The sequence below is a fragment of the Lepus europaeus genome, chromosome 12 (genome assembly GCF_033115175.1).
Source record: "Lepus europaeus isolate LE1 chromosome 12, mLepTim1.pri, whole genome shotgun sequence".
NCBI lineage: Eukaryota > Metazoa > Chordata > Mammalia > Lagomorpha > Leporidae > Lepus > Lepus europaeus.
Window position 1 is genome coordinate 2,573,283 of NC_084838.1, and position 27,495 is coordinate 2,600,777.

The 27,495-nt window shown below is 68.6% G+C and overlaps 1 protein-coding gene across 1 annotated transcript; it reads left to right on the forward strand.

The window, feature by feature from the left end:
• Positions 1 to 9,578: 9,578 nt before the first annotated feature.
• On the forward strand, positions 9,579 to 27,437 carry RALGDS (ral guanine nucleotide dissociation stimulator). The gene is made up of 18 exons (XM_062207288.1): positions 9,579 to 9,759; positions 16,520 to 16,630; positions 17,288 to 17,481; positions 17,887 to 17,982; positions 18,388 to 18,581; positions 18,699 to 18,982; positions 19,569 to 19,784; positions 19,930 to 20,033; positions 21,556 to 21,640; positions 22,623 to 22,691; positions 23,033 to 23,119; positions 23,423 to 23,455; positions 23,677 to 23,798; positions 23,876 to 23,971; positions 24,455 to 24,659; positions 24,735 to 24,977; positions 25,651 to 25,765; positions 26,572 to 27,437. Exons 1-18 carry the CDS (start codon positions 9,589 to 9,591, stop codon positions 26,745 to 26,747), a joined length of 2,601 nt encoding a protein of 866 aa, XP_062063272.1. The 5' UTR covers positions 9,579 to 9,588; the 3' UTR covers positions 26,748 to 27,437.
• The last annotated feature ends 58 nt before the right edge of the window (positions 27,438 to 27,495 follow it).

Genomic DNA, 27,495 nt, shown 5'->3' on the forward strand with positions numbered 1-27,495 from the left:
TTCCCCACGCCCGGCAGGTGCATCCTGTGGCTCCCATGTTCCCAGGGCTGCCCGGGGCTCCCCGGCCTCAAGCAGGGGAAGAGGCCCCGGCTCTGGCCTTCACTCCCTCCACCACGACCACCAACAGATGACCGTCCCACCCGGAGAAGGGTGCTGAGGGTGAGACCACCCTCCACTCTGGGGAGACCTGGGGTTTGCAGGGGGGAACGGACGTGGGGAAGCCCTGCTCCTCCGTGTGGCCCGGTGCTGTCCCTGAGCTCACAAGCCCCGTGACGTCCACACTGCCTCGTCGGGGAATGGTGCGCCCCGGTTAGGCGCTGATTTGGGGGCAGTGGTGATCAGGGAGATGGGAGTCAGACCCTTGAGCCTCGGGTAGAGGACAGAGCGGCCAGCCCGGCGACAGGGACCCAGCAACGCTGTGTATCTAACACACTGCAGAGCAGAGTGCCTGGGGGCAGACAGGCTGGGCCGCGCCTGACCTTGGCCCTGACACTCTGTGGGCCTCGGGTCGTGACCTTGGCCTCATCGGTCCGCCGATGCTCTATGGGAAAGTGCATTCCCACCCGAGGATGCTCACGGTGGGGCTCTGGGGGACATGGGGACGTCAGGAGCCACTCTACCTCTCAGGTGTGGACAGGCGTGGGCTGTAGTGCCCGGCCTGGGAGTCTCACAGCCAGAGCTGAATGGGGAAGGGTCCCAGGCCTGGAAGCCCCCCAGGGCGTGGCTGTGTGAGACGGGATGATGGGCCTCAGGTTCCCGGGCGGCCTGGGTCAGAGGTCGGCAGGCTGCAGGGAAGAGAGCGGAGGCTGGGCCGGGCCTCTGCTTCCCGGGCAGGATGCTGTGCTGAGTAAACTGTGTGCGGAGGAGTCACTGCTCTGGCTCTGAGTCACAGCACCTAGCTACAGCACCCCAGTGTTTATAAACAATGGGCCAGGGCCCGTGAGAGGCCCCCGCCCAGCCACCCACAGCCCGGGGGAGCCGTGCAGAGCAGGGGCGCCGTGGCAGGCCGAGTGACCTGGGTGTCCCGGGGCTGCTCTGAGCGTCACACACCGTGGGTGCACAGCTCTGGGCCGCGGGGGAGGCGGGTGCAGGCGGGGCCCCCCAGCTGCCCTGGAGCCCAGCCCCCGGCGCCCTGGCTCTGCCCGTTCCAGGCAGTGACAGCCATTTGGTGCATCGTGTGGCGACTCCAGGCCGGCGGGAACAAAGGCCCGGCTTTCCCCAGAGCTGGCGGGCGGGGCGGGCGGCCCGGACCACGTGGGCCGCAGGCGGGGTGGATGCTCCCGCCTCTCCCTTCCCGCGGCCCCGCCTCCTCCGGGCTCCCGCGCCCTGACTCCTGGCTGTGACTGGGGCTCCCCAGCCTTCCCACCCCCTCAGTGCCTGGGCCCGGGGGCAGCCCTGCCTGACTACAGGTAGGAGCCCCAGATTAGGCCCGGCAGGAGGTCAGGAGGTGGGGGCAGCCATGCTTGGGAAGCTGGGTAGGAGGGGACGTGGAACAGCACAGGGCGACGCTGGGAGGTACCGGCCCCGCACACACACCGAACCACCTGCTTCCCTGGCACTGCTCTGTGCTCTACAGCAGAGCCCCAGCCAGCCCCACCCCTCCCGCGGCCGCCCCTGCATAACAGCAGAAGTCACGTGTGAGAGATCCCCTCCGCCCCGTGGGTCCCCACAGTGCCCGCACCACGTGACCCAGCGGTTGGCCACACGGAGGTGACAGACTGGGGACAGCGTGGGCACCCCAGGACTGTCTCCCTCCTCGGATCCCGGCTGACGCCAGGGCCTGCCTCACTGGGCCCCACCTGTCTGGACAGGGGCTCCGGTCCCTTCCCAACCCAACACCCAGCCGGGGCTGGGCTGAGGCCTGCTGGGAGCCCCGTCTGCAGGGTGGGGAGTGGACCAGAACCTGGGCCCCCGGGTGCCCTGCACCCCCCTCCTCTGTTTGCTTTTGCAGTATCTCTCCCACGATTCGGTTACAAGGCCGTGCTATGAGCACTGGGCAGACCCGGGGCTTGATGCCCGGTGTGGGGTCAGCTGTGTGGGCTGCACTCATTTGCCAAGCATCTGTGGGGACAAGCTGGGGCAGGGTGGGGGAGGGGGCAGCCCTCGGCTGAGTGCAGCCACGAGCCAGGCTCATGCTACGTTCTTGCTAGATCTGCCAGGACTCTTGTGTCCATTTTACAGGCGAGCAAACTGAGGCCTAGAGGTGCTGTCAGTGGGCTCCAGGGGACGTGGAGGTCAGGCTTTGGCTCCTTGGCAGCCACTGTTTCCCAGAGGTTAGGATTGAGCGGCAGCCTGTGCAGGAGGCCGGAGATGGCTTCTGACCCCCCAGTGGACAGGGCCCTCAGAGCCGGGTGCGAGTGGGCAGTGCTGCTGTGTTAATGAGCGTGACGTGCTCCCAGGCCGGGGACACTCATGCAGGAGTCCGAGGTGGCGGCCGCAGCAGCAGGAAGGCCAGGGTCAAGGCTGCAGTGGCTAGGAGGGGCCCGGGGGCCAGTGGGGACCTAGCTTCCCGTCCAGCAGGATTGGGGTCGGGGGAGGCGCCTCTGCCAGGCCCACCTTTCCCTGACGCCCACCTGCGTCCCCAGAGACTCCTCACCTCCAGGTGTCTCCGAAAAATTTCTCCTGCAGGAGGCCGCCGGTAGGAGTTTGGTCACGAGCTCTGGGGGAGTCGAGGGGAGCGGGTAGGAGGGCAAGAGTGGATTTGAAGACCCCTGTATGATCCTCCATCCCCACCCCTTCCTGACAGGTCAGGAAGTGGAGGCCAGGGAGGCAGCGCCCAGGGGGACAGGAGCCTGGCTGCCTTTAGGCTCTGAGTCTCCTGTTCAGCCAGGTCCCCTGCACCCCACAAAGCCCCCGAGGGGGTCGTGAGGTTGTCGGTCAGAGGGGGTGGTGGGGACTACCGGGGTGGGGGGCTGCGGAGCCCCTGCCTCCGGGGATGCATGTGCCCAGCCCAGCGCCCTCCGGTCACCGTCCGGTCTGGACTTCACCATGAGACCGCTGGGCTTTGGGCTCTGAACAGCGGGGGCGGGGAATGCAGGCTCTGCGAGAGTTGCTGGCCCGGCGCGGGGCCTGGAGTGCCCCCACCCCCAGAGATCCTGGGTAGCTCCCCGTGCTCATTTTATTTTATTATAGATAGAGACTTGTCCACTTGTTGGTTCACTCCCCAAATGCCCACAACATCCAGGGCTGGGCCAGGCTGAGCCAGGAGCCTGGAGCTCCATCCGGGTCTCTGACGTGGGTGACAGGGGCCCAAGCACTTGTGCCATCTGCAGCCTCCCAGGGTGTTAGCAGGAAGTAGAATGGCTGGGACGTGAACCAGGCACTGCCGTACGGGTGCCCCTGTCCCAAGCTGCACACATGAGGTCTCGGGCCTCAGTTTTCCTTATTCCTGTGTCCAGTGGGCATGTTGGCCTGGCTGAACAGCTCCAAAGTCTGGCATGCAGCAGAATGGGAAACCTGGGGACAAGCCAGCTCCTCGGTGTTGTTTTTAAAACAGATTTATTTGAAGGTCAGAGTTAGAGGGGGAGAGACAGACAGACAGGGAGAGTGTCCACCTGCTGGTTCGCTCCCCAGATGGCCACACAGCCAGGACCAAGCCAGGCCAAACCCAGGAGCCAGGAGCTTCGTCTGGGTTTCCCACGTGGTGGATGAAAGGATGATAATGGGGCTGGTATTTTATTTAGTTATTTATTTATTTGTGCTACCCTACTCGGTGAGATAGACTGTGGTGACCCTAGCTCGACCCTCCACCTGGCTGCCGGGGCTGGGGCACTCTGAGGTCTGTCTGGCTGGACAGGCTTCCAGAATGAGGCCGTGGAACCCCCGCCCCTGCCCAGGCCCCTGGGTCTGCCCCCGCACCTGCTCAGCTCTGGCCAGGGGAACAGGGCTGGGGCCTGGGTGCTAGAGGGGATGGCTTGGCCCCTCCCAGCGAGGAACAGCCCCAGCCAGAGCCCCCCACGACGGCTGGGGTGAGCACCTAGCCGTTTGGCAGGCCGATGGCCTCACACAGGCGGGAATTCCTGGCCCTGCCCGTCACGGGGGCAGGTATGACAGCCACGCTGGTGACAGCAGGCCCAGGCACTCCGGCGCTCAACTCCACCAGAGCAGGCAGGCGACGGCACACAGGCCAGGGCCTTGGGGAGCCCACTCTCCGACCGGGCTCCTGCCCCACCATGGCCCGGGAAGCAGACCAGGCCTGCCCGGGGCCCGCCGTGCCCAGCGGGAGGAAGAGCTCCGTGTTCCTGGCCTGCGTCTCCGTGGTGACTGCCCGGCGTCGTGCCCTGGCCCGCCAGGCGGCCACCCGAGGCCCACCCCCCTGGCCAGCCCCTCTGCCTGTGCAGGCCGCCGAGGTAAGTTCCCAGGGCAGCCGTGCCTCCGTGGGGCAGCCTGGGCATGTTTCTTCCCGGGCGTCCCGCCTCCTTCCTTGTCAGAACTGGTCGAAGGAGTTTGGCTGGAAAACGCTGGGGAATCTCCATCTCCCGTCCCAGGCGTGAGTGAGGAGGCTGGGGCTGCCGTGCCCGGGGCTGCCGTGCCGGGGCTGCCGCGGGCGCCCACTCTGGCTGGCCTCTGTGAGTTGGGGCAGGGGAGCTGTGGGCTGTGAGCGTCTGCGTACGTCTCTCGGATTTCCGAGGCCTCCTGTGCCTTCTTTCGTCCTCTGTTCTCCCGAGAGCCTGGTGTTGCTGTCATTGTCCCTGTTGACTGCTGGGGGCGCCGGGTGGTGAGCCTGGGAAAGGCAGAGTGGAGGCTGGAACTTGAATCTGAGCCCGCGTTTTCCAGTGGCCACCAGGGGCATCCCAGGCCCCTCTGCGCTGGCTGTTTGCCGAAGGTTTTTTAAAATTTTAATTCTTTTAAGGTTTTAGTATTTATTTTGATAAGAGTGACAGAGGGAGGGCTTCCCTCTGCTGGTCCACTCCCCAAATGCCAACGACAGCCAGGGCTGGGCCAGGCCAAAGCCAGGAGCCTGGACTCCCGCCAGGTCTCCCTCGTGGGTGGCAGGGGCCCCAAGCCGTTGCCTGCTGCCTCCCAGGGTGTGCGTTAGCTGGACTGAAACAGGAGGGACGCAGTCCCAGGCCTCGCAAGCAGCAGCCTGGCCGCTGTGCTGCGATGCTGGTGCCCTCGCCCTTGCCGAGGGTTTCAGAGGGGCACGGGCGGCAGCTGGCTGCCCACCCACCAGGAGAAAGGAGCCAGCGGGCGGCGATGCTGGACCCCAGGCGTCTTGCAGGCGAGGTCGGCGTCTCCCACCCAGTGCCGCTTCCTGGCCAGGGCCGTGCCGGGCCGCCCGTTTCTCCCTGGGTCTCTCCGAGGCCTCCCGGTCTCACCTCGGCCATCCTCTGCCTTCAGGGCTCAATTTCCAAGCTCCTGTGGGTCCCCCAGGCTGGTGCGCTTGTGGAATGGGTGGTCCTGGGGGTGTCGGGCAGTCGTGAGAGCGGCCCCAGTTCCCTGTCTGCAGCCCCAGAGCACCTGTCCATGCGGCCGCAGGCCTTGGTGCACCTTGTCCTGTTGCCCTGGGACAGGAAGTTTAGGGTCAGGATGAGGTCACTTCCCTCCGCTCACTGTGGTCTCCCAGAGGCCTTCACGCCTCACGTCCCCCTCCTGCCCTGCTCTGCTCTCTTGGCATCAGCAGTGGTGCGAGGGGAGGCACGGGGCAGGCGGGGCTGCGCCAGGCCCTCTCTCCAGTGCAGGAGCTCGGCGGCCAGCCCAGGTGTGTCACTGCCCGCTGAGTCGTGTGCTCATCGGCCCACAGGGGGCCACCCCAGGGCTCAGGCAGGCCAGGAATGGTGACATCTGTGCCGGGAAATGACCCAGGGGCGTGGGCAGGCCACGCCCTCAAGGTGGCCTCCCCAGGCTCTGAATATAGAGCACAACAGAGTGACCGCCAGTGAGAGGCCTGACCCTGACCCACGTCTGCCCGCCGGGCTGCTGGTCCAGCTTGGAGGGGGTGATGGCCGAGGGCTGTGGCCACTCAGATGTCGCCTTGTGCCCATTCCCACTCTGAGCTGCATCGGCGCCTGGGCCCAGACCCCATCCCTGGGACCCTGCCCAACGGCAGGCCTGGGTCCTGACTTGGACATGGGTGGGGCCGCACCGTGAACCGTGTCTCATGCCCCTAGCAGAGACGGGTGGGGGATAGGCCACACGGCCAGCTGTGAACCAGACCTGGAGAGCCAAAGGCCGGAGGCTCCGGGCGGGTCTGTGGGCGCCGGGCTGGATGTGGGGCGGGGGCCACCCGAGCAGCTGATCTGAGGCCTGAGGACAGATGGGCTCTGAGGAGCCACGAGCCCCCGGCTGCCGTGCGTCTGGGGGACCAGTGGTGGCAGGGGGACAGGGAGAGAAGGGGCCTTGGAGATCTGGCCTGAGGACACCTTTCCCCAAGCCGGAGATGGGGAGGGGTTGCCTGTGACTAATCGACCCATAGGCACCCACCCTGACCCCAGGCAACATGGCCGCTCCGGCAGCTTCCGCCCGGCCTCTCGCTGTCACATGCGGGAATGCAGACCACGTGTGGTCAGGGCGGCAGCATTTCCAGGAGAAGCGGAAACGTGGATTTTCATATTAAAGTCACTGCTGGCTCAGACATTTAAAAACACCTCGCCGGCCAAAGAAAACACGTGTGTGGGCCGGGCGGGCCTGGTTCTGGGCTCCGGCTGTGTCTACAGGCCATCTGCCGACCTGCCGTGCTGGCCCTGGAGGAAGGGGTGGGGGGTGGAGATGCGCTCCCCAGGGCTCCTCTGCCCCTCCTAGCACCAGGGTTCCCCTCGGCCTTGATCTTCAGACCCCCCCAAGGTCACACGCAGCCCATTGGCCTCCAACTGCCCCTGCGGCAGGGGGGTCCCCAGCCCCTTGTGGTAGGGATGCCACGTGTGACCCCTTCTCATGGAGCGAGGAACACGGGAAACGGCCAACCTGGGCCCTCCCTTGACGGCTGCTGGAGACTGGGGGGGAGGGGCCCTGAGCCTCAAAAGCCACGCCCTCTCCTTTGATGGACATTTCTCCTGTGGATAATTGCAGACAGACACAAAAGGAGGAAAAATGGCATTAAGGACCCCCAGCTTGCCGGCCGTCATCGGCACAGGGCCGCTCTCTGCCCCAGCTCCCGCCCTTCCCCTGTGTGCAGGAATCCCAAGGACGTTGTTCCACCCACAGATAGCCCCGTGGGTAACTCTAACAGTACCCAGAATGCCTCAGACAGTGCTAACGTCCTCACGCACCCAGTACCCTGCAGACACAGGGGTCCTCTCGTGACTCACCCTCCACTCTCTTGGTCACCCTGGGCCAAAAACATGCGGAAAATTCCAGAAATAAACAATTCTCGGGTTTTAAATTGTGCACCTGCCCGAGTAGCCTGGTGACATCACGCGCCATCCAACCCTGTGCCCCAGGACAGGGTTCATCCCCTCCTCCCGCGTCTTGGTTATCCGGTGGACTGCCCACGGTGCTTGTGTGCAGGGTTCGGCGTCCACGGGGGTCTTGGGCCGGATCCCCCACAGATCGCCTCCATCTTTCCCCGTGGGCTGTCTGTGGGGGTCCCGCAGCCTGGAGTCTGCGATTCCCCAAGGCTCATTGCGAGCACGGCCCAGGCTGGATGTGGCTTTGTTTTCCGGTGCACACGCTTGGCGAACGGCAGCCGCAGGGGGCACATGCGGGCCTGGTCCCTCTCTTTGGGGCTGGCCTGCCCCTGGTAAGGGGTCTACCCATGGGGAGGATGTCGAGGAAGGACTGGCGGTGAGACCCCAGGAGAAGCGCAGCCTGGTTGCTGCCTGTGTCCGGGACACGCCCCTTCTGGAGGTCGGGGGCTTCCCTAGGCTGTCTCATTCACGTCCCCTGTACAAGGGAGAGACCCCCGCCACCCAGGTGAGGTGGCGTGACGTGCCCGAGGGAAGGAGGGCACCATGGAGTTGGGCTTTGCTGGGGTCCAGGTGTGTGCAGCCAGAGCAGGGAGCAGGCCCTACCAGGAGTGGGGAGGGGAGATTCATGCATGGTGGGGGGGGAGCCGGAGGGGCTGGTTAAGTAAGGCGGGACCCCGCACCCCTGCCCAGCAGATGACACCTGGGTGGTCAGGCCTGTCCAGCCTCCAGGGCCCTCCCCTTGGGGAAAGAGATAATGAGTGGAGAAAGGAGATAAAGCCGGTGCCCTGGGAGAAGGGACGGGCGTGTGGGGAGGTGCCCGAAACAGCCCCCAGGCCCCCCCCCCCCCCCAGGCTGCCTGTGTTTTGCTGCTTTGTATAAACAGGCAGTACATGTTGACAAAAACCCTCAGCTCAGAATTTGGAGAAGTAAAATGAAGCACCGCCCAGAAGTCAGCACCTGGATTTTGCGATGGGCAGAGGCCTCTGGTGCTGCGTGCCGGCTCTCACCGCCGCAGAAACCGCGGACCTGGGACTCGGCACCCGGAGGTGCAGGTGGTCCCGCCCCTCATTCTCCGATGGAGAAGCAGGCCCAGGAGGGTGGGGCACGTGCACGGACTGCGCTGAGCTGGGGCAGGCCGGGCAGTGGGCTGGGTGTGGGGAGGGGTCCCGCTCATTCTCCAGTCACCCCACGGTGCTGGTAACCTCCAGGTTCCCTAGCAGGGGCTCCCGGCCCGTCCTGCTGGGCCCTGAAGCCGTGGATGATCAGGCCCCCAGCAGGTCCAGCTGGCCAGTGTGGGGCCAGTGCTAGCCCTGCCTGTGTGCCTCCTGAGCCCGCCCTCGTGGATGGACACCTGCAGGGACCCCCACCTGGCCTCGGCCTGCCTTCAGCCCCGAGGCCCTGGAGCTCAAAGGGGGCCCAGTAGGGCCGTCCCTAGGAACGGGTGGGGCCCCTCGTGCCCCCAGCCCCACACTCCGGGTTTCCAGGTGCACGTGTGCGCAGTCACGCAGGGTCACCTCCCCCACCCAGGGGCGGGCACTCTGCGTCCGTTCCCTCCCGCTGTCCAGGGGTCAGCTAGAGGAAGCAGCTGGCTCCCCGGGGTTAAGAACCTGGGCAAGGCCACAGGGCCAGGCAGGGGTTTCGGTGGCATTGGGAGAGGGGGTCTGGCGCCAGGGCGGCCTCACCACGCGTGGCGCGGGACTCCCCTCGCGGCCACACCGCCGGCACCCGCGCACCCGCTGCTCCCGCTGCCCCCCCGCCCGGGGCCCTCTGCTGCGCGCGCGCACGACGCAGGCTCTCGGGCGGCCCCGAGCGGCGGGCGCGCGCACGCCCTCCGGCCCCGCCCTCCGCACCGCCCCCTCCGGCCCCGCCCCCGGCCTGACCTCCGCGGGGGCCGGGCCGCGGGCGCAGCGCGCAGGCTCTCGGGCGGCCCCGAGCAGCGGGCGCGCGCACGCGCCGCCGGCCCCGCCCCTCCGCCGGCCGGCCCCGCCCCCGGCCTGACCTCCGCGGGGGCCGGGCCACGGGCGCAGGGCGCAGGCTCTCGGGCGGCCCCGAGCGGCGGACGCGCGCACGCGCCGCCGGCCCCGCCCCTCCGCCGGTCGGCCCCGCCCTCCGGCCCCGCCCCCGGCCTGACCTCCGCGGGGGCCGGGCCGCGGGCGCAGAGCGCAGGCAGCGCCGAGCCGCGCGGGCCGCCCCGGGACCGCGGCCCGGCCGGCCGGCCGCCCGCCCCCGCCGCGAGCCGTCCATGGTGCAGCGCATGTGGGCCGAGGCGGGCGGCGCCGAGCCGCTGTTCCCGGGCTCCCGGCGGAGCCGCAGCGTGTGGGACGCCGTGCGCCTGGAGGTGGGCGGCCCCGACAGCTGCCCGGTGGTGCTGCACAGCTTCACGCAGCTCGACCCGGACCTGCCGCGCCTGGAGGTGGGTGAGCGGGCGGGCCGGCCGCGTCCCCTGGTGAGGCTCCAGGGCTGGGTTTCCGTCCCAGCGCCTGCTCGTCGCCGAGCCCGGGCAGACCCTCCCCCGCGGCGCCGTCCGGGTGTCTCAGGCCTGCGACCTCCGCGCCCACAGGGCGGGGCCCTGCTGCTCCCAGTGGGGTGGGGGTCGGGAGGCCGGACCCGCACGGAGGCTGTTACGCGGACCACATGATTAGGGCGGCAGAGCCCTGGACTGGTCCGAGGTGATTGGCACCCCGGCGTTCCCAGGACGGCCATTGACAGCGGTGACCAGGCAGGCAGGCGTCGGGGCTGGGGGCCTCCAGCATGGAGGGGGGGCCGGGTGTCCAGGTCCTGACTCAGTTCTGCTTGATCAGAAAATTCTCAGGATTGGGGCGGTCTCAGAGGAGGGGGGCGCGTGCCTGTCACCGGGGGAGGTGGGGCCTCTAGGGTGCCCGGGGAAGGGGCGTCCAGCCTGCCCGTGCACCTGACCCCGTGCAGTGGGATCCCGGGCCCAGCTCCTGACTCCCCTCTGCCTGGGGGGGGGGTGCTCAGGGCTGGACCAAAGCCTGAACAGTGACGCCCCCCACCGCCCCCCGGGAGGCCTCGGAGCCCCTTGCTCGGTGCAGGTCCTGGTGCCCGGTAATTGCTGGCAGTTGTCAGCTGGGTCTTGTGCCTGCGCGTCTCCGGGCCTGGATATAAAGGGTGTTTTTCCGCCCAGCTTGGTAGGGGAATCTCAGACCATTTCCTCCTGGGCCTGGTAGGCGGCCAGACCAGGCCTGTTTCCTTCGACCCCCATCCACCCAGGGCTGCCTTGCTGATTGGCGGCCGGAGCAGGACCCCCGGGAGCGTGGGGGGTGGGCGGCCTGACACCAGCCGCGTTCATCTGGCTCTCATTATGTCTGGCAGCGCCTCGGGCTTTGTGCTCTGCGTGCTCGCCGGGGCCGGGCAGCTTCTCGCTGGCCGTGTCCGTCCGCACCCCCAGGAGCCCAGGCAGCCGCCAAGATGAGCTCCCTCCCTCCCGGCGTTTGCCCCCGTCCCTCGCCACTCAGCGCTGGCCGGTGCCTGCCGCTCAGAAGTCAAAGGGGAAGCTTCTGGCCCGGGCAGGAAAGCCAGGGTCCTGGCAGGAGAGGAGGCCACAGCCGGAAAGCAAACACAATGACCATTTAGCAGGGCCCGGGAGAGGGGGTGGGGAAGTCCCTGTCCCTCCTGCCAGCGCGCGGGCACACACACACACACACACACACCGTCCTGGGGCTGGTTTCCTGGTGCCGCTCGCTTGCCTGACACGCGTGGTCCCTGTCCTTTCGGGAAACCCCAGCAACGTTTGCTTCCCTCCCCCATCCCCATTTCCCCAGCAAGCCTCCGCCCAGCGCTTCCCCACCCCGCCCCGGCCTGCCAGATGTCCTTGCACGTCTGGCCATCCGCCTGTCCACACCGCTGCCCCCCGCCCGGCCAGGGGAGCTCTCGGGCCGCAGGCACCACTGCCCCTCATTCCGTCTGGCCTGGAGCAGCCCGGAGAGCAGCTGCCAACCCCACCTTCTAGGAAAAGGAGGCAGAGAGGTGAGGTCCCTGACACGCGCGCGCACACACACATGCGTGTGCAGCACGGACTTGGATGGGGCTGGGTTCTCTCTGGGGCCCCTGCTGTGTGCGGGAGCCAGGCCCAGGCAGCCCAGAGACCCCGAGGGAGAGTGAGGGGTGCTTCCGGCCCAGGGGAAGGCAAAAGTGCTCTGGGCCAGAGGTCGCTGGGGGGACTTCCAGGAGGATTCAGGCCCCCGGCTGGACCCCCAGACTGGACCTCACAGCACATGGGAGCCCCACGTGTGTGAGGGGCGCTGAGCTGCGTCGTTTGCAACGCCTGTGTCTCTCTGGGGTCAGGATTATTAATAAACCGTCTGACACATGAAACAATGCAGCCTCTAGAGGTTTATTAGTTTGCACGGTCACGAGCTGGTCTGTGGCAGTGGCTGGACCAGACCCAGGCTGACGGCGGGGCCTGAGGGCAGTGAGGGGCGGGAGGAGTAGGGGGCGTCTCCCCCTGGCCTGCTGCCTCCCTCCCACCTGTCTGCTCTCCTGGTCACGCTGTGTGGGAGCCTGAGGTGTAACCCCAGGGCACATCAGTACCTGTGACACTGGCAGCCCATAGGCCTGGCCTCAGGGGCCTGCACCTGCGCGAACATGCACACGTGTGTGTATCTGTGTGTGTGGCTGTAGTCTCCCAAGACGGCTTCCTGGCTGCCAGGGGGCGGCCCCAGGAGCCACAGGGCCCGTCGGGTTCATGAGAGGACCGACGGTCACCTGCCAGACCCCCAGGTCCCTCACAGGGGCCCCAGGGGGAGGGGGCCCACCTGGCCGCTGCTGGGTCCTCGTGACTTTTCTGGATGGGGGCACCTGTGTGCTGGGAGGCTCCCCGGGCTGGTCCTGGAGCAGGGCTGGGTGGCAGGGACGGCTCTGGGAGGTGGGAGATCGCTCGCAGGCAGGACTGGGGCGCGAGGCCATTGCGAAGGGGCCTGGTCAGTGTGTCCCTGACTCTGCCCAGACAGCCCAGGGCTGGCCCACAGGGGCTGCCGGCCGCTCCCCCGGTGGCTCCTGCCCCGCTCCGTGCTGTGGCTGCCTTGTCCCAGGGCTGGTCCACCCACCGTGTAGGCCCAGAAACACCGTGTTCCCAGCCTGCTCCAGTGACGCGGCGCTCCTGGACGTCACGCAGGAGAGAGAAGCTGCACTTGAGCAGGCAGGCCCCAGTCTCCGCGTGGCAGCCCCCGAGGACTGGTCACCGGAATTTGGCGCTTCCTGTCCTCCGCGGGGACTCCCTCGGCCCCTCTGTAGCCCTAGCCCTGCCCCCACGCCAGGCCTCAGTGTCCTCATCTGTACGGTGGACGTGGTGCCAGCTCCCTACCAAGTTCTGATGGAAGACGTGGTGAGCCAGACGGCCTAACAGGAAGCTGGACGGGCAGCGGCCAGGGGAGTGGCCCGGCCTTACGAGTACCCGCGCCCTGGGCTCTGGCTACAGCGCCCGGCCCTGCCCGCGTGGTGCTTCCAGGACATGGCCACAAACGCCCCCCTAGTGTTGCAGGTGCAAGAGGTCTGGCCGTGCTGTGTGACCCCAGGAAGTCCTTCCTGGCTGTGGCCCTTCCCCGTGTCTGTGCAGCAAGGATCCGGCGTCTCCCCCAAAAGCTGCATCGGAGGCAGCGGCGAGGCCTGGGTGTGTCTCTGCAGGCCAGGGTTCAAATCCCCGCCCTGGGCTGTGCCCTCCCTCACCTGTCAGCAGTGGCCTGGGACCAGGAAGTTCTCGCCCGGGCTGGACGCCGTGGTTGGAGTAGCTGTTGAGTCTGGGCCTTCAACTGGCTCCACCCTGTGCCCTCTCCGGGCCAGGCCAGGCCACGCCCCCTCTCAGGCCTTCCCCACCTGCCTGGCCATCAGGAGCGGGCTGTGCTGGCTTCCTGAGGAGATGGCCCAACACAGGGGTCCCCAGCCCCCCTTCCTGGGGTCACGGAGCTCCCTGGCTGCCGTGGAACCCGGGCCCCAGGGTAGCCCCTGACTGAGGCCGCCCCCCCCCCATGCAGCGCTGACCCCCGTGCTGCTGGGGTCCCAGCTGCTGTGCAAAGGCTCAGGTGTCCACTTAGGGGCAAGCGTTGGGGGGGGAGCCTGGACGCCCCATGTTCTCCTGCCCCCTCCCTTGGTGGTCTCTGAGCCTGGGAGCTGGGCAGAGCAGTTCAGGGTTTCTCCCCTGCACCTGGACTCTATGCTGGACCCCTCCCCGGGCGTCCGTCTCTAGCTGTGGAGTCGGGGGCACGGGTGGCAGTGGCTGGGGGTGGGCAGCCATCTCTGCCCTGGCTCCCGTCCCGGCTCCTGCAATGGCGTAGAGGGTGGGTGTCCAGGGCCCGCCCCCTCCCCAGCCGGCCGTGGGTCTCAGGCAGGTTTCATGAGGTGTACCTGCCCGGGCTTCATCGGCTCCTCCTGGCGCTGTGGGCAGGCATTGCCCACGCCACCACTGTCAGGCCCCAGGCCAGGCCCGAGCAGTGCGCGTCCTGTGTCGCCCTCCACATCACCTACAGGGAGAGCGACTGCTACCCCCATTCGCACTCTGAGACCACCAGAGCTGGGAGAGACGGGGCCCTAAGGTAGGCCTCACGCTAAGAGCCGCAGGGTGCTGGCCGGCCAGAGCTCAGGGTGATCTCAGGCACATGGAAGCCGCCCGCACCTGCCCACGCAGGTGGGCTGAGCCTCTCGGTGCGCAGGTCTGGGACGGCTGGACACAGAGGAGCCCATGGGCAGCTCAGCCCCTCTCCACGACTGCCCTCGGCCAGGGCTCCTATGGAGGAGCCAGACTGCGGCTGGGGGCCCCAGGGGTCCTCAGGGAGCTGGACCAGAGGGGCGGTGAGGATGGGAGAAGGTGCCGCTGTGGCAGGTGCAGGTGCGAACCCCTGCTGGGGAGCTTGGCAGGTGGGGCAGGCCCCCTGGGGGACTGGGGACTGGCTGCAGCTCTGTCTCTATCGGCCAGGGTCACTCTGAGAAGGCCGATCAGGTGACACACTAGCCCGAGCCGCCCAGGCCTCCTCCCTGCCCCATCCTGGGACTCCTGGCAGCGACCCAGGGGACAGCAGGGCCCACAGCTCACATACCCCCCCCCCCCATGACCCAAGGGTGTTCAGAGGCTCAGATGCCCACTGTGGAGCCGTGCCCCGAGGACACAGCCTGCCGTGTGGCATTCCTCTCCCGCAGCAGGCAGCTTAGAGCCGCCTGGACGCCTGCCCTCTGGCGCAGGCAATTTCTCAGCATCAGCTGTTTACCAGGCGGGCCCTGCCCCGCCCCCGCGGCCTCCCCAGCCCCGCCGGCCTGGTCCCCAGGGAATCAGTGCACTGCCTCCGTGCCCTTCCTGCTGTGCCCTGGGCTAACTGAGGGTAGCCTGTCAGGGGCAGGGCCCGGCTATTGGCTGCTTCCCGGTTCTGTCCCCAGGACGGGGGTCGCAGCAGGGGACAAAGCCCCCCACCCTGTTCTGCGAGACAGACGGAGAGACCCTGGGAGTAAATGGGGCGTCCGCCTTCCTCCCGCTGCTGTCACGTGAAGCACCCACGGAGGACGGGTTAACCCCCATCTGCTCCACGGGGCGCCGACGCCCCCCTCCCATCCCAGGCATGTGTGGCTCTCCCACTGGCCTGTACCCCCCCAACCCCGGCTGGCAGAGAGGGCCCCTTGGGGGCGGTAGGAAGGCTGAGGGGGTCACGTGATACCCACGCAGGGATGGCCAGCTGCTGGCTGAGCTGCTGTCCGTCAGGCCTGCCTCACGGTGCTCAGGGACACACAGGGAGCCCCCAGGGTGGACACGGCGCTGAACCCCCAGAGGGTTAAAGTCCAGGGGCCTGGGGCAGGTGGGTCCTGCGCAGCCTCCCACTCCCCGATCTCTGAGCCAAGATCCCAGTGAGAGGAGGGGAGTGGCGGGGAGAGGCCCCCCAGCTGACCTGGGGCTCTGCAGGGGAGTGTTGGGGCCTGGCGCCCCCGGGAGCCGGGAGGGGTGGCAGCGGCTGGCCGCCCCGTGTTGTGCTGGGGGGGGGGGGGGCGTGTGTGTGGCGGGGCTGCGCCTGCGGTTCCGCTGACTTCCGAGAAACGCGCCTGGCCCCCCCGCGGAGGCGGAGGGCCGGAGCCGGGTGATGTCCGCGGCTTTTCCCGCTGGTACAGAGCCCAGAGTGGGAGGGCGGTCTCGGGTCAGAGGAAGTGAACTTCCGGACGGGGCTCCCAGGAGGCCCGAGGCTTGGAGTGCAGCCCACAGCGTGCTGGGCACCTGGCTTCTGCCCAGGCCTTGGGAGCAAGTCTCTGGTGGGCCCCCGGACTGCTGGGGCGCTGGCCACCTGCCCCTTCCCTGCACCCCTCGCCCCTCCCCCCGCAGCCTCGGCTGGTGACCCCAATCCCCAGCTCCTCCTGAACTCTCAGAGGCTGTCACCCCAAACTCCCCACCCCTCCCAAGCTGCCCTTCCCTGAGTAGTGGCGGGTGGGAGGCCAGACGGCCTTGGCCAACCCTGAGGATGCGGCCCCGGGCTGGCCTCCCCCGGGTTGGGAGGGGTAGCGCCTCGTTCCTGAAACAGAGGGTGTTTCTTCCACTCACCGGGCATGCAGGAGGCAGCCACGTGAGGCCGCCTGGTTCCGGGGTTTGTGGAGCCCCCGTGCTGTCACCCACGGCCACACTGTCACATGGCCGGCACCAGGAGCTGAGCGCTCTGTTGCCCAAGGAGCACGGGGTATGAATGGGCAGAAGGGGAAGGAAGTGGCCTCGCGTGTGGCCGTCGGGGACGCCCCACTCCTGCCCCGCACTCGGTGCTGACTCCAGGGCTGTGCCTGGAGCTGCCGCTGCCGGCTCGCGGGATGGAGGGGGGATGAGCGTGGGGTGACCTCGGCCGCTGGGCCTGGGGAGGCACCCCCGACGTGGGGGGGGGCTGTGTAGCCTTGGGGACGGTTGCTCCTCCTTCCACCTCCGTTTACTTGTCTGGGGATTGGGTAAAGACAACAGCTGCTTTGGAGGGTAGCGCGAAGGGTGGCGATCCTGGGTGGAGGTGGGGGGCCAGGGGCGGAAGCCTGGGGGCCGCCATGTTTAGTGCCCAGTGATGCCGGCTGGAGAGGCGCGGGGGCAGCAGCCGTCCACCCTGCTGTGCAGCCCAGCCTCCAGCGCCCCCTCGTTTTGCCCCGGGCTGGAAGTCTGCGCAGCACCACTGTGCCTGCCCTGATGTTCCCGGGCCCCGGTGCTGTCTTTGCAGAACTCCACGCAGGAGATCGGTGAGGAGCTGATCAACGGGGTCATCTACTCCATCTCCCTGCGCAAGGTGCAGCTGCACCACGGAGCCAGCAAGGGGCAGCGCTGGCTCGGGGTGAGTGCAGAGTCCGCCAGGCTCCCTCCCAGGCCTCTCCCACGTGTGCCTCCCCCTGCTCACCGCCCTGCCCCGTTGCCCCCAGCCCCTGAGACCTGACGGGCTTTGCCCCAGGCGTTCAGGGTTCCCCTGGGTCCCCGGCGTCCCCGGGTGTCCCTCCTCCCGGCCTTTTGTGTCATCCTGCCGAGCAGGGCTGCCGAGCAGGGCTGTCGTTCACCTGTAGAGCTCAGGGGTCTGGCAACCCATCGAGAGCTTCCCCGGGGTCCTGCAGCCCGCTGTGTGGCACTGCGAGGCCGGTGGGTGTCTGCGGCCACTTGGGCAGAGCTGCAGGGAACCCCCTGTGTCCCATGGTTGTTCCTTGCTCTGCTAACTGCCCCCCCCCCCGAAAGCACTGGTGTTTTCCCCATCCCCATGCCTCAAATTCTCCTTTGAAAGCCGAGAACCGGGGCTGGCTTTGTGGTACGGTGAGCCGAGCCCCTCTGCAGTGCCAGCGTCCTGCACCGGAGTCCTGGTTCGAGTCCCGGCCACTCCGCTTCCCATCCAGCGCCCTGCGGATGCACCCGGGAACCACTGAGGGCTTGGGGGGTGGGTCTGTGCCGTAGCCTCCAAGCCTCCTGGGGTCGCTCCACTGACGGCTCCCCTCCCTCGTCCCCGCAGTGTGAGAACGAGTCGGCCCTGAACCTGTACGAGACCTGCAAGGTACGCACCGTGAAGGCGGGCACGCTGGAGAAGCTGGTGGAGCACCTGGTGCCTGCCTTCCAGGGCAGCGACCTCTCCTATGTCACCATCTTCCTGTGCACCTACAGGGCCTTCACCACCACCCAGCAGGTCTTGGACCTGCTGTTCAAAAGGTGAGCGCCTGCACCTGCCGCCAGGTGCTCAGAGGGAGGCCCAGCCCCCTGGGCGGCGTGGGGTCTTGGTGGGATGAGCCACAGAAAGGGCCCTCCTCCCCCGCCACTGAGGAGTGGGCTGCCCAGGACCGGGGGTCTTGTGTAGGGCTTTCCTCCCCCAAAGCTGTTTGCCCAAAAACAGAAGACATTCTAGATTCCGCGGGGGGTCCCTGTCCTGGGAGTAGCTGGAACTGGGGCCCCTGATCCCTAGAGAGCAGCTGGCTGGGTTCTCACTCAGCAGCCGTCTGTGAGGCACTCACAGCGTGCAGCCACCCGTCCCGCCCTTAGCAGAAGCAGGGAGAGCCCCCGTCCGCCTGGGCTGCCCCCTGGTGGGGAGTGCCCAGTAACACCAGACGTCGTAAGCAGGTACGGTAGATGTGACGCCCTCACGGCCTCCTCTAGATACGGATGTGTCCTCCCCTACTCCAGCGAGGACGGCGGACCCCAGGACCAACTCAAGAAGTGAGTGGGTTTCCGGTCGGGGAGGGGGCGAGCAGGACCTGCAATCCCACTAGAGGGCGCCACCCACAGGGGAAGGGAGACGGGACTAGGGGAGGGGGGCGGGCTAGCCCACCCCGTCCTGTCTCGGCCTGGACTGGAGGTGGGGAGCAGATAGCTCACACACCTGGGGGCTCCCTGGCACGGGGGGGTGGTCTTCACAGGGAGCCAGGGCCCCAGAACCCACCGGAGAGGGAGGACGGGTGCCTTGCCGGCTGGGCTGCGTTCCAATGGGGGCGCAGGCAGGCCGCGGACAGGGGGCTCCCCAGGGGAGAGGGATCCCTCAGTGCAGGCCCTGCACAGCCGCGGGGGCGTGGGAGGACCAGGAGGCCCGGCGCCTAACCCTGCTGGCCGCCCGCCTGCCCCTAGCGCCATCTCCTCCATCCTGGGCACCTGGCTGGACCAGTACTCGGAGGACTTCTGCCAGCCTCCGGACTTCCCCTGCCTCAAGCAGCTGGTGGCCTACGTGCAACTCAACATGCCCGGCTCGGACCTGGAGCGCCGGGCGCACCTGCTGCTGGCCCAGCTGGAGGACCCGGAGCGTGGGGACCCTGAGCCCGAGGGTGCGTGAGAGACGGGGCAGGGCCAGGCTCCTCTGGATGTGGGGTGCGGGGAGCCCTCTGTCCCGGGGGAGGCAGCCGGGAAGGCGGTGGCCTTGGTGACCCCTCCTCCTCCTGCAGCTCTGTCGCCGGCTGCGGTGCCAGCTCTCGCGCCCAGTCCCGAGCCAGAGGCGGCACCTGCACCGGTCCTGGACCTGCAGCCCGCCCCGGCGCCCGCCGCAGAGCTGGCCGCAGAGCTGGAGGCAGCTCTGTCGCAGACCCTGGAGCTGGACGCGGCTCCCGGCCCAGGTCCACCCTTAGAGCCTCCCTGGGTGGCTGCCGAGGACGGGCTGAGCCCGGAGAAACCGCGCCTCCTGGTCTTCCCGCCCGAGCTGGTGGCCGAGCAGTTCACGCTGATGGACGCGGTGAGTGGCTCAGCTCCACGAGGCCTGCTGCCCCGGCCGCCCGTGCCCGGCCCAGAGCCCCTCCGCCATCAACCAGGCTGCTTAGCCCCAAGGCCTTGAGCACCCCTGGACAGTGAAGGAGGCCCCGTCCTCTGCGGAGTGACTGTGCAGTTGGGACAGGTGGACAGAGACAGGCCTACCCCTGGGCCCCCACCATCTGCCCAGGAAGCCCCACCGGCCTCAGCACACATTAGGCACCTCGTGTTTGTATGAGCCCATGGGCAGACACTGGGCAAAGCCTGTAGCTGTGCATCCGGACAGAGCGATGGGTGATGGGGGTGGGAGGGTGTTGTTGCCAGCGGCCATCTTGGCATGGCCTTCTCATTCCACCACGGGGGGGGGGGGTGCCACCCGACACAGGCAGGCGTAGGCATTTGGACCTGGTGAGGATTCCTGGTCCTCGGAGCTGGGCGCCCTCCATGGGCAGGCACAGAGACCCCACCCCCACCCCCAGAAGGGTTGAGCTCCAGCTCAGGCCGCCGGGCCCCAGGCAGGGACAAGGGTGGCAGTGGCGCCCGGAGACACAGTGACACCGCGCCTTCCCCAGGAGCTGTTCAAGAAGGTGGTGCCATACCACTGCCTGGGCTCCATCTGGTCGCAGCGGGACAAGAAGGGCAAGGAGCACCTGGCGCCCACCATCCGCGCCACCGTCACCCAGTTCAACAGCGTGGCCAACTGCGTCATCACCACGTGCCTCGGGGACCGCAGCATGAAGGCGCTCGACAGGGCCCGGGTGGTGGAGCACTGGATTGAGGTGGCCCGGGTAGGCCGCGGGGCCCTGGGACCCCTCCCCGCCCCGGCCGCTCTCAGGACCTGGCCTGGGGTCCTTCACGCCTTCCCCGTTCCTGGGGTGGGGCGGGGCCCTGGGGCCCAAGACTGCGACCCCTCTCACAGCCCCTACCCCCCAGGAGTGTCGGCTCCTCAAGAACTTCTCGTCGCTCTACGCCATCCTCTCGGCACTGCAGAGCAACGCCATCCACCGGCTCAAGAAGACGTGGGAGGAGGTGTCCAGGTGGGCTTCCCGCCCTGTGGGGGGAGGTGTCCAGGTGGGCGGGCGCCCTGTGGGGGGAGGTGTCCAGGTGGCCGGGCGCCCTGTGGGAGCCCCAGGTGGGCAGGTGCCCTGTGGGAGGAGGTGTCCAGGTGGGCTTCCTGCCCTGTGGGAGCCCCAGGTGGGCGGGCGCCCTGTGGGAGGAGGTGTTCAGGTGGGCGGGTGCCCTGTGGGGGGAGGTGTCCAGGTGGGCGGGCGCCCTGTGGGGGAGGTGTCCAGGTGGGCGGGCGCCCTGTGGGGGGAGCTGTCCAGGTGGGCTTCCCGCCCTGTGGGAGGAGGTGTCCAGGTGGCCGGGCACCCTGTGGGAGGAGGTGTCCAGGTGGGCGGGCGCCCTGTGGGGGGAGCTGTCCAGGTGGGCGGGCGCCCTGTGGGGGGAGGTGTCCAGGTGGCCGGGCGCCCTGTGGGAGGAGGTGTCCAGGTGGGCGGACACCCTGTGGGAGGAGGTGTCCAGGTGGCCGGGCGCCCTGTGGGGGGAGGTGTCCAGGTGGCCGGGCGCCCTGTGGGGGGAGGTGTCCAGGTGGCCGGGCGCCCTGTGGGGGGAGGTGTCCAGGTGGCCGGGCGCCCTGTGGGGGGAGGTGTCCAGGTGGGCGGGCGCCCTGTGGGGGGAGGTGTCCAGGTGGGCGGGCGCCCTGTGGGGGGAGGTGTCCAGGTGGCCGGGTGCCCTGTGGGAGGAGGTGTCCAGGTGGGCGGGCGCCCTGTGGGGGGAGGTGTCCAGGTGGGCGGACGCCCTGTGGGAGCCCCAGGTGGGCGGGCACCCTGTGGGGGGAGCTGTCCAGGTGGGCTTCCTGCCCTGTGGGAGCCCCAGGTGGGCGGGCGCCCTGTGGGGGGAGGTGTCCAGGTGGCCGGGCGCCCTGTGGGGGGAAGTGTCCAGGTGGGCGGGCGCCCTGTGGGAGCCCCAGGTGGGCGGGCACCCTGTGGGAGCCCCAGGTGGGCGGGTGCCCTGTGGGGGGAGCTGTCCAGGTGGGCGGACACCCTGTGGGAGCCCCAGGTGGGCGGGCGCCCTGTGGGGGGAGCTGTCCAGGTGGGCGGACACCCTGTGGGGGGAGGTGTCCAGGTGGGCGGGCGCCCTGTGGGGGAGGTGTCCAGATGGGCGGGCGCCCTGTGGGGGGAGCTGTCCAGGTGGGCGGGCGCCCTGTGGGAGGAGGTGTCCAGGTGGGCGGGCGCCCTGTGGGGGGAGGTGTCCAGGTGGGCGGGCGCCCTGTGGGAGCCCCAGGTGGGCGGACGCCCTGTGGGAGGAGGTGTCCAGGTGGGCGGGCACCACGCCCGGTGTGCTGTGACCACGGGTCCCAGGTAGACAGGTTTGGCCGGGGGCGGGGCCGGGCTGCCCCGGACGTCGTCCCGTGTTTCATCAAAGTCCCAGGGCTTCTTGTCCCCGTGAGGTCCAGACAGGGCCGCTCAGGAACGCCTGGGGTGGGGGGCGGGGCTGCACCAGGCTTCCAGGACCCCCCCCCCCAGCTCTCACCTGCCCTTCCCCGCCCTCCTGCAGGGACAGCTTCCGAATCTTCCAGAAGCTGTCGGAGATCTTCTCGGACGAGAACAACTACTCCCTGAGCAGAGAACTGCTCATCAAGGTGGGGGCTGGGGGCAGGGCCCGGAGGGTGGGGGCTTGGGGCCTGGAGGGCGGGGGGCATCTGGGGGAGGGGGAGGTGTGAGCACTGAGTCACTAGGTGTAGTCCCAGGAGGGACCCAGGAGCTGTCAGGGGTAGCAGGTGCTCGGCCTCCCGGCTGCTCCCGGATGCGAGGTTTGGCATCACCCAGACTGCCGGGTGCATGGAAGGGGTCAGTGGCTCCTGCCCCAGACCAGCCCGGCCTGCCTAGAGCCAGACTCAGGTGCACCGTGCCAGTCCCCGCTCTGCCCCAGCTGCCGCTGGTCGGCCATAGACGAGCCTGGGCGCCTGGCCGTGGGCTGGCCGGCCCTGACCTGTGCCTGGATGCCTCGGGAGAGGCGTGCCGTGTGAGTGGATCCTCCGTGGGCCCTTCCTCGCCGGGCCTCAGCAGCTTCCCCACACGGAGGAAGCACTGGCTCACCGGGCAGTCGGAGCCGGCTCCTGCGCCCCCTCGTGGGTGGAGCTCCCTCTGCCTCGGCCCGGCCTGTGGAGCAGACTCTGGACCACGGGGTGGGCAGGCACCATCCCGGCCCCAGAGATGCCCCGTCCCTCTGGGCGCTCACCGAGAGCGCAGCGGCTGGGCGGCTGTCCCCCACCCCCACCCGAGTCCCCGTGGAACCCTGGGCAAGTCGCTGCCACCCCCTGGGCCTAAGTTTACTCGTCTGGGAAATGGAGGCGTGGCGGCCGTGGGGTGCCGACCTCATAGTGGGGGCCACGAGGCTCGAGAGAGGAGAGACGCGAGGCGTCCCTAGGGGGCCACAGCTGGTCAGGGCCAGGCCAGCAGCAGTAACGGGAACATGATCTCACACCCTCGGCAGCCCCTGGGGCGGGCGTGGGGACAGCTCAGCGGGCGCTGGAGCAGGGGTCCCGCCTAGGGCCCAGTGCCAGAGGGACGGCCAGGGCTGTGGGGAGGAAGACCCCGCTGAGCCCGTCCTCTGCCCCGCAGGAGGGGACCTCCAAGTTTGCCACCCTGGAGATGAACCCCAGGAGAGCCCAGAGGCGGCAGAGAGAGATGGTGAGTGAGCTCAGGGCGGCTGGCTCAGGGGCTGGCCTGGGGGTCGGGAGGAGGGGTGCCCCCCGAGACACGCCCTGGCCAGCTGGTAATGTGGGGGACCAGCTGTGGCCACCAGAGCCAGGACCTGGCAGAGCCCTCGGGGACAGAGGAACCGGGGCCCTGTAGCCTTGCGATTTGCAAAACGCCAGCCTGAGGGAGCCTGGGGTAGGAGTGGGGGGGGGAGGTGGCTGAGGGTCCCCCGGCTGCTCCAGGTGGGAGGCGCAGGTAGGGGTCAGGCTGAGAAGCCTTCGGAGTGGGGCGGGGACAGGACCTTGCTGCTCACCCCCCACCCTGTGCCGCAGGGAGTCATCCAGGGGACTGTCCCCTACCTGGGCACCTTCCTCACCGACCTGGTGATGCTGGACACAGCCATGAAGGACTATCTCTATGTGAGTGAGCCCGGGGACAAGGCGGGGGTGCCAAGGCCCGAGCTAGCACCGGGCCCGTCCCACCCGGAGCTGCCTGGCTGTAGAGCTGCAGGAGGGTTTGGTGGAGCTGGACACAGCACGCCCATGGGCAGTGGCCATGGGGGGGGTGTGGCCCCTCTGTGGGTGGGCGAGCAGGACCTCGTGGTCCTGAGCCTGTGTGCCCAGGTCCCCTGCTGGTGTGGGCGTCTGCGCCCTGCCCCCTGGTGGGCATGCGTGGTATTGCAGCGTGGGCGGGCAGTGGTAGTGACCATCTTTGCCCTGCAGGGGCGGCTGATCAACTTCGAGAAGAGAAGGAAGGTGAGCCCCTCACCCCCACGGGGAAGACGGGGTTGGGCCCGCCTGCCTCCCCACCCCCTTGGACTCAGGGGGGACCTTTGGCTGCAGAGGGAAGGGGCCCCTCCCTGGGGGCCATCCTGGGTCTGGCTGATGGAGGTCCTCTCTGGGAACGGGGAGGGTCCCCGGTGGGAGCAGGGGAGAGGAGCCGAGAGCGAAGCCCCCACCCGGCCTCCCCTGCCCAGGAGTTCGAGGTCATCGCACAGATCAAGCTGCTGCAGTCGGCCTGCAACAACTACAGCATTGCGCCCGAGGAGCGCTTCCGGGCCTGGTTCCGCACCGTGGCCCGGCTCAGCGAGGCCGAGAGGTGAGGCCGGGGCAGGAGAGCCAGGCGGGGCGGCGATGGCCGGGACGGGGGAGCCTCACGGCCACCCCTGCCCGCAGCTACAACCTGTCCTGCGAGCTGGAGCCGCCGTCCGAGTCGGCCAGCAACACCCTCAAGGCCAAGAAGAACACGGCCATCGTCAAGCGCTGGAGCGAGTGAGTGCCTGGGCCCTGCGGGCGGGGCGGTGCAGCACCCCCTGCTGGTGGGCCCTGGGAAACAGGTGCCTAGCACCCCCTGCTGGTCAGCCCTGGGACACAGACACCAAGCGCCCCCTGCTGGTGGGCCTGAGACAGACACCTGACGCCCCCTGCTGGTCAGCCCTGGGACAGACACCTGGCACCCCCTGCTGGCGGGCCCTGGGACACAGACACCTAGCGCCCCCTGCTGGTGGGCCCTGGGAAACAGGTGCTGAGCGCCCCCTGCTGGCGGGCCCGGGGACAGACACCAAGTGCCCCCCTGCTGGCCAGCCCTGGGACAGACACCAAGCACCCCCTGCTGGCCGGCCCTGGGAAACAAGTGCCGAGTGCCCCCTGCTGGCCAACCCTGGGAAACGGGCCTGGGACCTGGCATGGGGCACAGAGACAGGGTGGCATGCGCCCTGGGGGAGACCTCTCCAGTGAGCCGGGTCTTCTGTGCAGCCGCCAGGCCCCCAGCACAGAGCTCAGCAGGAGCGGCAGCTGCCACTCCAAATCCTGCGACCAGCTCAGGTGCGGCCCCTACCTCAGCAGCGGGGACCTGGCTGATGCGCTCAGCGTGCACTCGGCCGGCTCCTCCAGCTCCGACGTGGAGGAGATCTCAAACATGAGCTTCGTCCCCGAGTCCCCGGACGCACAGGAGAAGAAGGTGAAGCCCCCCCCCCCCACGCCTCCACCCCTGCAGGCCCCGGGACTCGGGCTGACCCTGCTGCCGTCCCCACAGTTCTGGGAGTCCACCTCCCAGTCGTCCCCAGAGACCTCCGGCCTCAGCTCGGGCTCCAGCAGCACCTCGTCCTCCTCGGCCTCCACCACCCCCGTGGCCGCCGCGCGCACGCACAAGCGCTCCGTGTCGGGGGCCTGCAGCTACAGCCCCTCCCCGCCGCTCTACAACCAGCAGGTGGGCGACCGCTGTGTCATCCGCGTCAGCCTGGACGTGGACAATGGCAACATGTACAAGAGCATCCTGGTGAGCGCGGGGGAGGGGAAGGGAGGGCGGGGAGGGGCGGGGAGGGGCGGGGCAGGGCAACATGTACAAGAGCATCCTGGTGAGCGTGGGAGGGACGGGGAGGAGAGGGGCTCCAGCATCAGGCCATGTTGCACCGGGAGGCAGAGGCGGAGTCGGGCCTCCCTGAGGGGCTGCACCAGCCCCGGAGACTCAGGCTCCCGCTTGGTGGGTTCACAGACGGAGCCCATGGGCTGTGCTCCAGGAGCTTGTGTGGCTGAGGGTGGGGGTGGGCTTCTCACCCCTGAGGCCGGCGATGGTGTCGAAGCCGCTGGGTTTCCCCCCATGCACCCTGCACCCCCGTGCCGGGTCAGGTGCCCCATCGTACACACACGTCCTGCACCCAGAGGCCAGCGCGTGGCTGTCTTGGGGCCGGCCCACCCGGGCAGGCTTGTATCGGGCAGCCAGGGTTCCAGCCGGGCCACCCGGCGCGGCAGCCTGCGGCTCCTGGCTCACCTCCAGGCTTGGGCTCTCCAGGCTCCTTGGTCCTGTCCGGCAGAGCAGCCCCCTGCTTCCTGGGGCAGCCTGGGACGAGGGGCAGAGGAAGGTTCCCAGCACCCAGCCTGAGGCCGTGAGCCCCTCTGCTCAGTGGCACCCCAGGGCCCGGGCCTGATGGGCTGTCCCCACCCCGATCCAGGTGACCAGCCAGGACAAGGCTCCGACGGTCATCCGCAAGGCCATGGACAAGCACAACCTGGACGAGGACGAGCCCGAGGACTACGAGCTGGTTCAGGTCATCTCAGATGACCGCAGTACGTCCCGGGGGTGGGGGCGGGGGGGCGGGTCCGAGGGGAGGGGCTGGGGGTGGATCTGAGGGGAGGGGCTGGGGGGGCGGAGTGGTGGGTCCAAGGGGAGGGGCTTGGGGCGGAGCGGCGGATCTGAGGGGAGGGGCTCAGGCAGGCGGGGGGGGCGGGGGGGTGGGGTGGAGCGGCAGATCCAAGGGGAGGGGCTCAGGCGGGGGGGGGGGGGCGGAGCAGCGTGTCCGAGGGGAGGGGCTCGGGCAGGCCTGGGGGACTGCTTGTCTCACCTCAGGGCTCGGGTTCTGCATGCTTTAGAGAGAGCCCTGGCCGCCACAGGCTGTGGGTTACGGCCAGGTGCAGGCTGAGATGCCCTGGACAGCTGGGACGCCTCTTACAGAAAGGGCGAGGCCAAGGGCGTGGAAGCAGAGCCGTGGGTGTCCATGGGAGCCCGGGGCCGGCCCAGCCGTGGCGGACTGCAGGCTGCAGGCCTGGGGGCCAGAGAGGAAGGACTTGCCGGTGCCCTGGGGCAAGGCCTGCCCTTGGCTGGTCCTGGGAGGCTTGGAGCTGAGTGGTGCAGGATCCCGGGGTGGCGGGCTGCATCCCAGAGCCCGCTTGGCTGTGTGGGCAGCCGGGGGCAGCCCCTTCTGCAGCCACAGCGGATGGGCCCCGTGGCGACCACGGCGCAGCCTGTCCCCAGGCGCCGCACGGGGAGTCTCAGGCTGGCAGCCCAGGCCTGTCCTCATCAGGGCTCTCGGGGGGGTGTGGTGAGGTGTCCCGCCGAGCCCCCCATGAGCGCCCTCCCCTGCCCCACCCCCCAGAGCTGAAGATCCCCGAGAACGCCAACGTGTTCTATGCCATGAACTCGACCGCCAACTACGACTTCATCCTGAAGAAGCGGACCTTCTCCAAGGGGGCCAAGCTCAAGCACGGGGCCAGCTCCACCCTGCCCCGCGTGAAGCAGAAAGGACTCAAGATCGCCAAGGGCATCTTCTAAGGACGCCTCCCCGGGGACCGGCCGGGCACCGGCAGACTGGACTGGCTCAGGCCCAGCAGGTGCCCCGTGCCCGCCCCAGACGCGTGTCACCTGGCCCCCTCCCACTGCCGGGAGTGACGCCCGCCCGCCGCGGGCTGACCTGGCCTCCGGGGGCCACTCGCTGCCTTAGGTGCCTTGTGCTCTCTGGAACCAGAGGAGCCCTCCCAGGTGCGGGGCACCCCAGGGCACCCTCACCCTGTGGGTCAGACCACTGCCGTTCTCTCCTCGTGCCCACGGGCACTGGCCTGCGACCCTCGAAGGGGCCCAGCCCCTCCTGCCACCACCGTGGCCTTCCCCGGGCTGCACCAAAGATCCCACCGTCGGGGCTGAGTGAGAACGAGGGGCTCCCGCCCACCGCACACCCGGCCCCTTCGCAGCAGGGGAGGGGGAGACCCTCTCGTGGACCACTCCCGTGGACGGTCCCACTGGTGCAAATCTCAAGCCACTGCAAGTGCCACTCACCACTGCATCCTGGGCCAGCCGAGACCACAGAAGACGGGATTCGTGGGGGTGGGGGAGGGCCGTGGAGTATTTGTATAAAAAAGCAAAAATGTTTACCATGGGGGGGGGCGATATTTATTTGATGTAAATAGTAAATGCTAGACTTGAATATTATATTAAAATCCTGTTTCTTACGATAGCCTGGTGGTCGTGGTTCTGTTCTTCGATCTGCGTGTTAGAGCGAGAGGGAGACTCAGTCCCGTGTTCA

Excerpts from the sequence above, each read along its gene's own strand:
- RALGDS (XM_062207288.1), top strand. The coding sequence starts at position 9,589 with ATGGTGCAGCGCATGTGGGCCGAGGCGGGCGGCGCCGAGCCGCTGTTC. Across the intron at positions 9,760-16,519 it reads CGGACCTGCCGCGCCTGGAG|AACTCCACGCAGGAGATCGG; the intron begins GTGGGTGAGCGG and ends CTGTCTTTGCAG. Across the intron at positions 23,456-23,676 it reads ACTTCGAGAAGAGAAGGAAG|GAGTTCGAGGTCATCGCACA; the intron begins GTGAGCCCCTCA and ends TCCCCTGCCCAG.